General features: G+C 36.5%; 1 protein-coding gene across 3 annotated transcripts in view; it reads right to left on the bottom strand.

Annotated features, from left to right (window-relative positions):
- GRM7 (glutamate metabotropic receptor 7) overlaps positions 1-16,035 on the bottom strand; it is a 532,166-nt gene that overhangs the window by 29,831 nt on the left and 486,300 nt on the right. For 2 of the 3 annotated variants that reach the window (XM_087954616.1, XM_087954615.1), the window contains exons 9-10: positions 13,171-13,417; positions 6,159-6,251 (exon numbers count right to left, since the gene is read on the bottom strand). In XM_087954616.1, the coding sequence (XP_087810742.1) occupies positions 6,181-6,251; positions 13,171-13,417 (318 nt within the window). In that variant the 3' untranslated portion in view covers positions 6,159-6,180. The remainder of the gene's footprint in view (positions 1-6,158; positions 6,252-13,170; positions 13,418-16,035) is intronic. The other variant, XM_087954617.1, reaches the window with a different exon arrangement.

The following is a 16,035-nucleotide window of genomic DNA, read 5'->3' as shown; positions in this document are numbered from 1 at the left end:
CCGAGGGTGGGAAATGCAGCAGCTACTGGTAAATTTCAAAAATAAAAATAATTAATTTGGGAAACGATCTCACTATCATGAAAGGTTTAATTGATTCACTAACCCAAAAGAAGAAGATGATGATGACAGCGGGAGGCAGGAGTCACTCTCTTCCCCTCCCTCGGAGGCCCCCTGAGTCAGGAGTCACTACCGCCGGCGCGGCCCCAGTCCCGCCGCTCGGGAAGGGAAAGGCAAAGCGCTTTTGCCTTTCCCTTCCCGGCTGGGCTGTTGGGAGTCGCTGCCACCGGAGGCCGCGACTCCACACCATTTTTTTTTTCAGAGGGGAATCTGACTCGAGTATAAGCCGAGAGGGATTTTTTCAGCACAAAAAATGGGCTGAAAAACTAGGCTTATACTCGAGTATATACAGTATTTAAATATTCTTAAACCTTTGATACCAATATTGTTTTTTTCTTTTTATAAATTTATTATAAATGTACTTGATTTTTTTTACTAACATGGTAAACTTTTAAATATTGGAGCATATGTTATTGTACTTATAATTCATAGCCTATTCACATAAAGATATGGGGAACAACATCTTATACAATAATTTTTCCATGATACAAATGAACCTATTTGATGTCACTAAGATCCTAGAGAGGCTTGAATTAAACCTGCAGTTTTATTATATATTTTTGTGAACCAGTATTAAAATTTAATACATGTTCAAAGAAATCAAGTAAAAATGTGGAAATTTTAATTTAAAAATATTTTAAATTTAACAGGCATCCATGTCGAGATCTCTTCCAAGTTATACAGCTAAATTTCTGAAATGTACCTCTCACTAGAATGCAATTCTTACTTGAAAAGTTATGCTTATAGTTGTCACTTGAATGACTTATTACTTACCTTCTCAAACCATAGCTCAGGTAAGTAAAATGTGAACAGCAGGAATAAGAAATTCAATGCTCTTCATTGAGCATTGGTTCACACCTCTTATATCCCTTGCTATTGGATTGGAGTCTGAAAGTATAGTGTAGTAAACAAAAACAAAAAAAATAGTAAGTGGATCCTTTGATACAAGTCCCAGCTTTGGTTTGAAGAGATCTTCACCCATCCAGGAAAACATTATTTCTCCTCCCAGATCTATGACAAACTCTCAAGTAATCATCTTACTGTGACTATCTTTGATATAACTTATCAAGGCATATGAGTTTAACATGATGCCTTGAATAGCCGAAAAATTGACTATAAAGCCCAAGACCATCTCTCAGTAATACAAAACCCATCTCAGCTTTCAAGGCCTAAAGCCTAACAAGATTTCCATTAGGCTCTTTGGTATACTTACTTTGGCTTTCAGAAGGTAAAGCAAATATTCTGATGAATGGAAATAAAGATTCTACATCCAGAAGGTTGAAATGTTAATTGACAACTAATTTAATATACTCTCTAATGTGAACTTGATAACAAAACTGGCCTTTAGGAAAAACTTTACAGATGGCAAGGGCTGATGTTGTAATCAATAATTATGTGAATTACTAATGCAGGCAATGAACAGTTTCCTAGCTGTCCAGATGGAGAAGCATTTTGTAGCAATGTATCAGGAAATGAAACAGTTGATCCTGAAAATTCCAGCTGGAACAAAGCTCTAGTCACTCTAATGTAGCTGAATAGTTGGAGGGTCATGCTACTCACTTCCATCTCTTCAAAGACATATGCACCAGCTTAACTTTCTGAACTGTTATCAGTCTCATTTAAATGCAGTGACTCAGATAATGTGCTGGAAATCAAACCTCCATGTAAGCCTTACATCTTAGCTGAATTCAAAGAGCTGGACTTCATCAAATGAATGAGCTATATGGAAAACAACATTACTAAGGTGCATGGCCAGAAATAGCCAAAATCAGATAGTAGCCAATTTGGAGACTCCAATTATAAGGAAATGTGTATTTTTATTTCCCCCGTATAACATTTTCTGTGTACTATGGTGACTTGCAATTGTATCTGGCAGAAATGGATGTATGTGAAAAAGTGCTACTCATATCCTCTTAAGATATTTTGGATCAAGAGAGGATGATTGGCAATAATAACCAGGAATGTACAGGGTCTCATGAACAGTGCTTCATTTCCATGTAGTGTTAAAAGCTCTTAAAACAAGGGTGATATATAGTGACAAGAAATAAGATGCATGACTGCACAGTATAGCACAAAGTGTGCAGGAACACAGAAGCATGTTGCCTCAAAGAGCTGTGGACTGTATTTTGGATCCATTTTCTGTCTCAGCAACAAAGCTGGACAGGCAGGGATTTAGTCTACAATGAGAACTTAGAATGAATAAAAGTCCAGGTGAGGTGCCAGTTGGAACATCCAGCAATTTTCTGGAGTCCCACCCACAGCCATGGGGGAAAAGAAGTGAGTTCTTTTTCCTACAGAACCATGATAACTGGGAAAACTGGCTTGATGGCATCTTCTCAAGCTCTGCATTGTGATGGCATCTTCTCAAGCTCTGCGTTGCAGGTTATAATGAAGGAAGGGAAAGGTGAAGAATGACATGATAAAGAGCCCTCATGAAAGAATTAGGGCAGAAGCATTGTGGTTTGGAGACGGTGATAAGGAAAGTCCAGCCTTTATTCATTAAAGTAGAGTCCCTTGGATATTTTGAATTTCTTTTCTGGCTTTCAGCAATCTAGGCTGAATAATAATAATAATAATAATAATAATAATAATAATAATAATAATAATAATAATAATAATAATAATAATAATAATAATAATAATAATAATAATAGCAGGTACCTCTCCCATCTGTTGGCAGTTTAGGTCTATAATGTCCCTCCTGTTGCTTCCACAAATTCTCCTCTCAATCTCTCACAAATCTAAAGGACTGCAACCTAAGACCCAATTCTGATTTAAAAAGTTCCCTGCAGCTTCTGCACTGCAGTACAAGCAATGAGGAAGAGCAGCTACTCCAGGGGAAAACACCTCTATGGTATAGGAATGGGACAATTTGCTACAGTCAACTTGCTGCGGCCAACTCACCATGATCAACTTGCCATGGTCAACTCACTGCAGCCAACTCATCATGGCCAACTCATTGCAGGACATCACTCTCTGTGATCAGCTCACCATGGGACAACTCACTGCGGGACAATTTAACAATTCTATTTAATCATTTAAAATAAAAAAAATATTTCAATTTTTGCCATTCACATTTTATTTTGTCCCTTCTTTTGCATCTTCCTTTAATGATTCTATTTCACCATTTCTTTGGTATTAGTGTAACTCTTGTCCGGCAGTGAGTTGTCCTGTGGCAAGAGAGTGACAGCAAGTTGTTCTGCAGCGAGTTGGCCGTGGCAAGTATATGTCAAAGTATATGTCCAGCATTTTACAGAAGACTATTGGGACATCAAAACAACACATGGATAGAGATCCCACTGGCTACGTATTTAAAATTCAACCTTCCCACCCCACCATTTAAGCAATGCAGTACCTAGGTTAAGGGGTACCTTTGCTGTAGGGAAAGGTAGGAATTACTTCTCCAGGTGGCAAAATAGAAGAAGTTCTGTGCGGACTAGATTCTTGAGGTGCCAAAAGAATAAGCATCCAAAGTACCTGGATGCAATAAATGTTATTTATATAAACAACATTTATTGTCTCTGTCACTTATGGTTAACAAGACAAGATAACAGGAGAAAAAGCATGAGGGAATGGCATCCCACAGGATAAAGAAGCTAATAGCACAACATTGGTTTCTCATCCCTTCTTCCTTCCATGAGGAAAATGGGAATGTTTGGTGCCAGGAAAGCTATAAGCCTTGTAGCCTGCATACTTTTTCTTCTCTAGCCTTGGCAAGAAAAGTGGAAGAGATGAGTTTTTGGAAATCAGTTATTAGAGTTCAGGCAGGGGTGGGATTCAAAAAATTTAACAACCAGTTCTGTGGGCGTGGCTTAGGTGGTGGGCGTGGCTTGGTGGTCATGTGATTGGGTGGACATGGCTTACTGGTCATGTTATTGGCTGGGTGTGGCCAACTCAATATCACTCACATCGAGCCATGCATCTCCTCGCCTGGCCTCTCATGACTGTGAAGATGCTGCAACAGTCGTAAGTGTGAAAAATGGTCATAAGTCACTTTTTTCAGTGCCATTGTAACTTTAAATGGTCACTCCACACAAGCAAAGTACCAGCAAAGGAGGGGGAAAAAACTCCAGAGAAGTTCCAGAGACAGGAAGTCTAGTTCTGCCAAGAATGTAATAAGGGTTAATGGAGAGGCAGTTTCTGTCAGCAACACCAGAATGTTTCCTTCCTGCCTTCCTTACAGGATTAGGCCAGTAATTTCTTCTAACAACCGGTTCTCCAAACTGCTTAGAATCTTAACAACTGGTTCTAGCGAATAGGTGCGAACTGGTAGAATCCCACCCCTAGGTTCAGGCCATAGGTCAATTAAGTGGACAATATATAGAGAGTGTATTATACAGTGTATAAATGGTAATGAATATCAAAGAATGCATTATGCTAAGAGAAAACTGCTTAAAAGCTTTACAGTCTTAGAAAAATATGTTCAGATATGTAGACATTAGGCAAAATGTGGAACCAAACAAAACTTGCAGTTGGAAAAAAATAAAAACCTGTACAAAATCAAACAGGGAGATTAACGTATTCTGGTTTACCAGAATATTATCTGATTTTTCACACTCTTTGTCTTCTTTAGAAATAAAAGTGATAGGAATGCATTGTTGGGTGCTTTTAGACAAGACTTTTATTGTGTTATTACCTATCGTATTAACAAATTTGTAAGAGAGAACAGGGTCTACAGAGTTCCCTTGCTTATCCTACAATCTTTTCCTGCTGTTTCTTCTGTTTGTTTTTCTCATCACAAAAGATCCATTAAGGAAGCATTAATTTGATTCTAAGTGTCAGGAGATGTTTCCACTGGGAACTCTCTCTAAGGCTTCAGAAAAAAAAAGTTAAAAACTGAAATGAAAATATCTGATTAGATTACTTAAACCATTATGGGAGGGAAAACCACACATTCCAAACAAGGATAAGAGCAAATGTCTTTTGATTTATTTGAGGCAGATACTTGCAACAACCTTTCTAAGGATAAAAATGGCTGTTTATCAATAATCAATCAAAGCCTTTAATTAATATTTTAATAAGGAAGTAATTTTAACCAACATTTTCATAATATCACAAATACATCAGTTTACTAGAAAAAAATAATCCCCTCACCCAAACAGTAAACAGTAAATAAGTTGCAAAAAGAAAATCACGAAACTATTAGAATATGAGTATATGAGCATATGATCCATATTATAGATAAGAGTTCTTCACACAACCCCTTTTTTCTTGTGTTCAATGAAAGAATGAGAGAAATAGGGTGAATCCTAAGTAGCTAAAAAGTTCAGCACTTCAGCTTAGCCTGATGCTCACAAGCTAGTAGACTGATCCACTATTTCAACAAAGACCTGTATTTATTTAGGACCCTAAATAGTGAATTGTAACTATTGAGTAACATGATAAATCCTCTGAGGATATAGACCAGGGAGTGTGATCTTACCATCTTATCTCATTGATTGCCAAGAACAGATGTATAAAGATCTCATAGCTTCTCATCATTCAACATTTTATCAGACGTACCAGTTTATAGTTCCCAAAACTTGTCTCTTTTAGTCACAGGTGGCATGAAATAGGGATTGAAGTTAATTTCTTCATTAAGAGAATTTTTTCCCCTTTTCTTTCCTTTTCCTTTCCTCACCCCCACCCAGTTATAAAGTTAACTTTGTTAACTTCTATTTCATTTAAAGGAGAGAAAAATATTATCTTTATGGGGAGATCAATCATCATACATTCCTCAAAAACATACTCTCAAGCTAGCCATATCCATTCCTCCTGAGGGAGTCAATCTTTGAGATTAGACATGAAATATCAGCAATTCATGTACTCTGTGAGGCAAAAAACAACAACAAAAAAAAAAACAGATTATGGACTATGGCTTTCCATTAGCTGGAAAACATTCTCACAAGCTTTGTATTGACTTTATAATTCATTATTTCAATTAATACTATGCAAACAACTTTAGGTTTCATTAGCAACTTAGTAAAGTCAATGCATTTTTAACATTTAATGATGCATTTCTTTTAAAAAAAGAAGCAGTAAAAGTTAGATCTTTATCTTACCTTCTAAAAAAGCAGGCAAGAGCTATACTGTAGGTGGAATAGTGTACCAAGTAACAGATTTTTGAACACTTTTTCTTACAGGTGGTATGCAGTCTATAGGAAAAGTAAATATATTTGTATATATAATCCATGGGTTTAAATATATCATATCATTTATTTTTATGAGCTAGTGTCACTCATAATATAAAGCTTGTAACCTGTCAAGGTGCAGTATATCATAACGTCAAGAAACCAAGCAGTTCCCCAAAAGGTTTGGGTATTTCCAAACACAAAAGAAAGTCTCCTTATATCAGAAGCATGACTTGGGACAGTTTATATACGAATTAATGATTTGTCCAGAATCCAGTCCCTTTCACCATGCTATCAGTCTTCATTGCTCTTCAAAATTTGAGGTATGGGTTGATTTTCTTATCTCTCCTGTCCCTCAAAAGATGAAGTAGGCAACAACATGCCAAAGATGTCAGAAACTAATACAGATGAACAAGCAAAAGAGATAGCCCAGCATAGCAACATTTGTACAGCAGACTGTGGGATACATTCACCATTCACTCCTCTTTAAACACGTGTACACAACCTATGGAAACTTTTAAGCCCTGCCTTCTTTTATTTGATTGCATTCTTACATCCTTCTAGTCTGAAAGAGACAGAGACTCACAGGAGAGTTAAACCTTATGTATGTATGCTACCACTATTCTAGCTGAATTGTGTTTTGGCAACTCATTTTGGAATAGCATGGAGAGGAGGGAGAATAACTCCTAGCTGAATTGAAGTGAGCTTCTCTTAATGCATATGAAACAGACAACCATTTCATTTTACTAGAAATATAACTTGTAGTGATCAGAAGGTGACTCCTTCAGCTGATGATAAGAGTCAAGTGTTATATTTCACACTGCATTTTCTCCCAAATATTATTTTCAAAGAACATCAATCATACATTACACTGCCTGTATATGTGAGAGACAGGGGGGAGGAAGAGAGGAAGAGAGGAAGGGAGGGAGGGAGGGAGGGGGAAGGAAGGAAGGAAGGAAGGAAGGAAGGAAGGAAGGAAGGAAGGAAGAAAGAAAGAAAGAAAGAAAGAAAGAAAGAAAGAAAGAAAGAAAGAAAGAAAGAAAGAAAGAAAGAAAGAAAGAAAGAAAGAAAGAAAGAAAGAAAGAAAGAAAGAAAGAAAGCTTTTGGGAAATATTAACAGCTCATGAACTTTAGTTGATGAGCGGGTATCAAATCCTGTGTGAACAAAGAAACTAGACTTCTTCAAATACATTACAGCCTACCTATATTTAAACCAACATCCACTACTTTTATTATTGGCACTCTTCATCTGATTGTAACCTCAACATTTAATTAAGTCATCCTTGGTATGAGAGAATAGACTGAGTCTAAACTTAGTGTTTTTCCTCACTGTGAGGGAAAGAGAAGGAAAGAGTACAAGGGAAGTCCGGTTGCCTGTCTTCCTCTCTTTTCTGAGCCACAATGCTTTTTTCAAACACAACTCCTTTCTGACTATGGAGAGAACTTACTACTAGCCTTCTTCCTTCACTTCATGTAGCCCATTGAGGTTAAAGAGCTTCTGAAAGCTGCTTGTATTTCTGAATTTCTGTCCCTTCTTCACTTCTAATCTCTGACATCAGTAGCATGTCAGGAGTTCCTTGATCAAAAATCACTTTATTCCATTCAAAATATAATGACTAGCATGACTAGCTTTTTAAAAGGCTGAGGTGAATACATCTGAGGTCTGACTACCAGTAACTTTGTAGCTTCCATTTTCCATTATTGAAAAATATGAGGTAGATATCAACAACACATCTGACCATTAAATGAATACTGGAGACATTTATTTATTCATGATAGCCTTAGAATCAATCAAAGTAGCTAGATAGCTACCTATCATTTTATCTTTAAATAGGGTTATTAGGAGCATGATTTATATCATCTGTAAACTAGATCAGTTTCTCAATCTGGCTTCTACAGTATACGTTTGGCTGGATATAGACAGTGGTGGATGCAGCTGGTTTGCACTGGTTCATGTGAACCGTTGATTAAATTATCCACCCCCGGTATCAAAGTGGATCCTGGGCACTGCGCTACAATGGAGAAATGGACAACAGAGTCGCCGGAGTGAGGGAAGGAGAAGGCCACTTTTCCTCTTTCTTCTTCCTGCTCCTCCTCCTTCCCTCCTTCCAGCTGGTCCATATCCCATTTCTTCATTGAGTGCAGTGCCCAGGATCCACTTTGAAACTGGGGTGAGTGCGTAATTAACAACCAGTTCACCCAGGGTCAGATTGGGCCATGCCTCCCATGACAGCCAACCTGACCCTGGGCAAACCGCTTGTTAAATCATTTGAATCCCACCACTGGCTATAGAGAGTGATTAATGCCTCTTTGGGGGCGGGGGAGAAGAATGAAGTATCTTCTCTAGAAGAGACCAGGGAAACCTTTACCTTTTAAAATATTAAGTATTTAATTTAATAAATACATATTATAACAGAATTTTTTTGATATGGAAGATAGTACTAACATCCCATTGCTTAGAGGCCACAAGTAACTTTGAAACTTTTTTTTTTGGGGGGGGGGGTAAGATTCTGGAAGCCCAAATATGTGGGGATTTTGCAGATATTTTCAAGTGATTAAAAAAAAAGACAGAGATAGGAGTGTAATGGGTTTTACAGCTCCATTAAAATACAGTAACTTCATTAAATAAACTGGGGGAAAGTCTCAAACGTTCTGTATCCAATGTCATTGAACTATTCATTTATCTTGTAGTTGTCTAAACATGAATTTTTAAAAGTAACTACCCCTGACAACTACAAATATTTTGCCTTTATGGTATCAAATTAGGCATAACAAACACAGGTCACTAAATTAAAATAATAACAATTCAGCTGAGATGCTTCTATTGGCACCAGTGTTGTCATGACTAGGGGAATAAACATTCCATTTATTCAAATAAAAGCACAATCAGAGATTTTGTTAAATCCAGTGAGATTTAGCCTGTGAAACCATGAGAAGAGCAAATTATTTGGGGGACAAGAAACTATATGTACAAGTTTCACCTTCATTATAAGATGCTGAAGATACTGAAAAAGGAAGTAATTAAAATATAGCAAAAGCAGACAGACTTACAGTCAAACATAGCAAAGCAAAGCTTTTCAATGAAAAAAAGCATACATGCATCAGATGCAAATTGTGATTATGGTTAGAGGGTTGGCAGGCATTGGACAGCTGACTTTTAAGGCTTTTCAAAGATCCTTTGAAATCCCATGCTAGGGATCCCCATTTTTGTGGAAAGGAGGAAAAAAGGTCCAATTGGAAGTTTAAGATCATTCCATGGAGGTCTCACACATTGGCTCCTTACCTACTCACAAAATACCCTCAACAGCACCCAGGTCACCTTTTTTCTAACCAGGTAAGAAGAAGTATAGATTGCAGACCCATTTTATTTTGCAAGATAAATTATTCCTTATGTGTAAAATGTAAGGACCCTCTTGGAAATAAAGATGATTCTGCAGCCTAATATTTTGCTTTGTGGAATACTGGCTTCCTGTTTAAAATATTTACCAATGCATATATTTTCCATTTTAAAATTCAAGCAAACATTTGTTTGATAGGTACAAGTGTGGGTGTGGGTGGGTGTCCACAGGAAAATGAGTGCTTGTGAACACTAGGAACTCCAGACCTACATTTTTGGGTAGAAAAACAAAACAAAAGTTCAATTCATACCTGATAATCAAAATAGATAAACTTATAGTCCATGAAACAATGTTGGAATATAAGTTTCACCCTCCTTGTCTACCAATGATAGTTAAATAAGATGGTAGGAAATTGCCAAACAATTAGACGGCTGCAAAGTATCCCACTGCTGCCACATAGGAAAACTCTCATAGTATAAGGTGAAGATAACAATCACTCTGCATTGTAATTCATTATCCATTGTAAAACATTCAGCACAACGTTTTATTTAGTTTACCACTCTTGTAAATTTTTAGGAGAGTGGCTAATCTTCGCCAGTACCTCCATAAGCATCAACCTGGGTGTATCACAGAGAACAAACTTACTCAAAGTTCAGAAGAGGTACTTTAAAGATTGGAGCATTTACAAAACCCCACACAAGATGGACTGAAATATTGGGTCTTTTCTTTACTACCAATCAATTTAAAAGTGAACCCATGGCCCTTTCTGGCAATACCAATGCTGTACATTTCAGAAAATGGAGTCAATAATGCCCTGAAAGATAGACTCCATAATGACATACCATCATTATTAGGACTTTGTGTGGACAAGAAAAAGATGACTGGTACTATACCACCTTCCTAGGACCATTCCTTTTCAAAGCACAGAATAAATGGCCTGTAAGCACTCCAATGAGCCACAGTCTCACTTTTAAACTGAACAAAGGAGAGAGGAGAAAGCCCTTTGACCATCTAATAGTCCAATTGTAACTTCAAATACCACAAGAAAATAATTTCTCTTTCTCCGCTCCATGAAAGTTTCTGAATTTACCTCTCCCACCATATGTATATTTATCTTCTCCTTCTGTTTATTGCCAGTTTAATGTAGAATAACTGACATAACAATAGTGTAGTTTAGAGAACAATGACTGCTAGAATAAACAAGTGCTGAGACCATGAACAGGAAAAATGTCTGAAGACTGAGTAATAAAAAAAACTGACGATCTTGCATATATTTGATTGAAATGTCAGATGCCCTATTAATGATGCTTCGTCTGCAGCCTATGATTCATTAACGCATGCTGTGATAGCCTTTTTCTGAATGCAATGGGGCAATAATCTGCATACAATAACAATGACTTTTTTTTCCCCCAAAGTCTTTCATTAAGGAAAAAGGAGAGAAAGTCAATAGCTAACTTTTTTTTTTTTTTTACTTTTGGAAGAAGAAATATCTTGGTGTTTGGAGGTACACAAATCTGTAGCATTCATTTAAGGAAAATAACATGATTGTATAATTTAAAAAAAGAAGAAGGAACACATTGTTAAGCACTATCATCCCACAGAACATCTGACAGCAATTCCTATGGCTCTTGCAGAACAGTTAGTATCCAAATTAAGGATAAGAGTACTCAGTCACTGCTTAGGAGGTGTTGAAATGACTTGGGGTTATGCCAGAAACTGTCCTCGGTACTCTTCATGTCAGGACATTTTCAGAAGCAGTAACAAGCTGATGTTGTTGACTCAAATTTCTCAACACTCAAACAGTTTTCTGATTTAACCATTAGATCAGGACATCCGCCCAGCTTTCTCCAATCTGACACTTTCTAGCAACTTCCATGATCCACAGCCTGTGTGGTGGATGAGTGGCAATTCTGGAAATGCTATTCCCAAATCACACAGAGTGCCACAGATTAGGATAGTTAGATTAGCTCTTGTTTCATAAAGAATCTTCAAAAAGAGGAGAAGACCATACATGGGACATTACAGGTCTGCTGACCTTACCCAATCTAATCTAATTGGTTTAATGGCCAATTTTAATTTTAATTTTCCTCCCCATTAAGTATCAGTTTCACGGGGTTGCAGAGTTGTTTTGACTCAACAACATTTAGAAAGTCAAAAATTAAAGAACTTTAAGTAAACTGGTGGCAATTGTATCTAAGCATGAGGTCATACTGCTGTTTGGTGTTTGATCATTTCTTTTAAAATTACTGTTACAATGGCTTTTTTATTTTCTTAGGCAAGAAGACAGCCCAAAGGGAGGCTCCACTAACCACACCTCAAAGACATAATACCCACACAGCATTTAAAGCTATTCTATTAAGGAGGCCTGGTGGTATAGCGATTAAGTGCAAATTCTGCCCACAGTCTAGAGTTTGATCCTGATGGGGCTCAAGGTTGATTCATCCTTCCATCCTTCCAAGGTTAGTTAAAATGAGGACCCAAATTGTTGGGTCAAATAATGCTTGCACTTGCAAACTGCCCAGAGAGTGCAATGTGGCGGTATATAACTCTAAATGCTATTGCTATTCTGAGAACTAGAAGCTACTTTATGGCATTTTGCCAGTGGTTGAGAATGCCACTCAGAGAACATTTCAAATGAGAACAATCATGTATTAAAATTCCTTTCTTCTTGACATAATTTGCATCTAATTTCCCTTTATGTATTGTGTTCAAGTTAACCAGAATCCTCTGCCAATGATTAGGGCTGTCAATTAAAATGGTTAATCTATCACCTGTCTTTTAATTGAACTATCTAAATGAATATTCATATTACCAAATATTCTCTCTAACTATAATAGCCCTTTAATGTTAACTAGCCATGGTTGTTTTGTGTTCACTGCAGTTGAAGGAAATCTACCATCATTTCATATTGGAACATGAAACAGCAACTGATTTAGGATATAAATTAACACAAGACTTTTTTAAAGTTTAGTTTTTCCTTTACCTTTAAAGCAGGTAGCTCTGAGATTGCTTTTTTATGGTTGTTGTTATTACTGGTAGCATTTTAAGACATTTCCTTTAAAGCTGTACTGAAAACCTCAGACCAGAAGGCATCCTCTGTATTCTTGGACTTCAATTCCTGTCACCCCCAAAATAATATGGCCAATGGTCTTAATGATGTCATGAGGAGTGAAGGCATACTTTTTGATATGAGTAAAGTACATAAAATAGGCAAAACAAAACCAACCCTATTTTTTGCCTTTCTATTTAACGGCATAAGATAAAGGTGACCTGAATGAGTATTCAGTCTGAGATCAATTATGAAAGAATACCGTCATGCTCAAAACGCTACCCCATAAGGAAAAGGAAGATATCTAGAAAAATTGCCTATGGCATTCTAAAGCAACCCAGAGAGTTATTCTCAGCAAGGAGAATCAAAAAGCTCTGGGCAAAGGATTAACATTATAAAGGGAACATCTCATGGGAATAGAACACCTTCAGATAGACTTCTGTATAATCTTCGGGATAAGAACAAAGTAGGGATGAATTCTCAAAGATAAGATTCCTCTCAACACAGTCTCTATAACATTCTGGCAAAAAAAAGCAACAAGTTTCAAACTACTTACTGTTTGGATCTACATTTTCACAAAGTTCTGTTTTTGCTTCCCCGTTGGGCCTGTCACTAGTTTTGTGTGATAGTCTTGATGACATGGTGGCTGCTGTCACTACTGCTTTGAAGCTACGTTTCCGCTTTTGGACGTTTAGTTCAGGATGGAAGATGATGATGTAAACTTTTGGCATGTAAAGCATCCCCAGGGCCACTGAAGCACTTAAGTTCATAGATATTGTCAGGGTTGTGGTTTGTACATAGACCTAGGAGACAGAATAGGAAAAGACACCATTGAAAAACAAGGAGTAGGTGAGTGCAATAACTTCAACAATGGAAGTTTTATGCTATTCCAAACAGATCTTCTGTATTCCGAATTCTTCATCAATAACAATTTGTCAGATGCTCATGTTATTTAGGTTATGTGTGGATTTTTGCTCTACACAATCAATCTGAGGCCATAGTGACATAATTTCTTCTTAAACTTGGTACAAAATTAACTTGAAGTGAATTTACTCAATAAGTTTTCATAGTTGAAAAAATGTTTTTTTTATATCAATTATAAAATTAACACAGTTGTTTGAATTTTGGTTTAGACCAGGGATAGTCAACCTTTTTATACCTACTGCCCACTTTTGTATCTCTGTTAGTAGTAAAATTTTCACTAACCGCCCACCGGTTCCACAGTAATGGTGATTTATAAAGTAGGGGACAAAACCCCTACCGCCCACCATGAAAGCTGGAACACCCACTAGTAGGCGGTAGGGACCAGGTTTTACCACTGGTTTAGACACTGTCCAAATATACCTGTATTTTTCTAGTGAATAAGTTTTCAACTGACACTGAAACAGTTAAACAGTTGGTATTGAGAATTTTTTTTAAAAAAAGAGAACTATAAAAAACTTCACAAACAACAAACTAACAGAATTTGATCAGAGTGATTGACAAGGCTCTAATGAACTAAAATGCAGAATTCCCTTCTTCCCTAAAAGTTTTTTTTCCCAGCCAATACCTGTAGTTAAATCCAGCCCTTATTCTAAAACAATATGGATTCTATTAATGATTATTTGAGCAATATATCCTCTGAGAGGGCATTTGCTAATGACAAGAACTTGTGTGTGTGTGTGTGTGTGGGCTCTTATGCAAGTCTAAATTCTGGGGGAAAAGTTCTTATGGGCATTCTCAAAACATAGCTGCTGTAATATGCGTGGGCAGTCAAAAACCACGAGTTTCTAAGAACCATATAATTCAACCAAAGGGACCTTTAAGTCATTGAGTTCAAACCCTTTCTCAGTGAAGATATACAAATAAAGGCATTTCTGACATTTATAGCTTAGCAGTTGGGTCTACTGTAGAACTAAAGTTTTCCCTAACATTTAATTGAGTTGTTTTCTTTTAATTTAAGAATACTATTCTGTTACTTTACTCTGAAACAAAAGAGATTTTGCAATACATAGCATCCCTTCACATTTTAAAAGTACTATCATATTCCTCCATATTCGTTTAAATTTTCTCAATTTTTTATTTCTCACTGTAAAACTTAGTTTCTTGTTCTGTGGTCATCCTCATTGCCCTTCTCTGAACCTATTCTAGTTTCTCTGAATTTTTTCTTAAAAGGTAATGCCCCAAATGAACACTGTTCTATAGTGAGTGCTGCAGAATTTAGTGTATCTATTAGTTTTTATAATTTGGAAATTATGCTATGATTTATGCAATCTAAAATTGCTTTTCCATTTTTAGCAGCTCCGTCACATTAACTTCCAAGATCTTTTTACATCTTTTGCTAAACCATCTCTGTGTATTCTGCACCAATTTATTTGGTTTTTTTTTTTTAACTTAAATGAATAATTTTATGTTTGTTTCATTCTTTTATTTTCAATCCAAATTTGCTAAAAGCAATTTTTAGATTTGTTTTTATCTTTCACTATCCCACTTGATTTTGAGCCATCTACAACCTCATCAGCACTTTTCACCTTTTTGTCCAAGTTATTACAGTAAATATTTCAGATTCACAGGTTTAGGACCAAATCTGATGGAATTAAGCCAATACCTCCCCAAATTTGATGAGAAAATATTGATCAATAACTTTTTAAGTACAGTTCCCAAGCCAACAGTGATTTATATAACAGACATGATGTCCACCTATTTTATGGTGGTTTCTAAGCACACAATTTGCCTTTGTACAACAGTTACTCTCTGGTTTAACATTTGTTTGCAGTATTTGTTTTAATTTAATATATACACATGACTTTCTGCAGGATATCATGTTAAGCAATTTAAGCAATTTGAAAGAAACCAATATTAAACAACATGAAACTAAGTGTCCAAATACTCTAATTAAACAGTTATCACACAAAGATTTCAACATGTCATTTCATATAGGCCTGGAGAAAGATCCAGGACTCATTTAAATAAGGCTATTGTGTGTGTTGGGGGCGGGGAGCCATACAAATCTCTGGGTGGGCAGTTCCCAAGGAATGCTAAGTCTGCCCAATCATATGAGATGTTTAATTATAGGAGACAGATAACCCCCCCCCAAAATAATAATAATAATAATAAAAATAATAATAATAATAATTGGGCCTATGCCATGTGGGCCTTTATAGGCGATAACCAGCATACTGAATTGTATCCAAAAGTCTAATTGTAAGTAATACATTCAAAAAGAAGTAACATGGCATGGCCATAGGTGCCTGTTAAAGCTGCTTTCTAGGACAGCTTCAGCTTTTAAATTGTTTTCAAGACCAGCACTATGTATAGCATATTTCAATAATTTGCATTGTGGTTGTCTTAGGGCCTCATAGTCTAACTATGCTACAGAAAATGGATTTGTGTGAAGGCCTACCTACTCCTTGACCAAGAGTTATACATCTAAGGAAACCCA

The sequence above is a fragment of the Notechis scutatus genome, chromosome 2, assembly GCF_049901735.1.
Source record: "Notechis scutatus isolate UNSWTSFEM ecotype Mainland chromosome 2, rNotScu1.2, whole genome shotgun sequence".
In the NCBI taxonomy this organism is placed as follows: Eukaryota; Metazoa; Chordata; class Lepidosauria; order Squamata; family Elapidae; genus Notechis; species Notechis scutatus.
The sequence above is the reverse complement of the archived record's forward strand: the minus strand, read 5'-3'. Positions and strand labels throughout refer to the sequence as shown.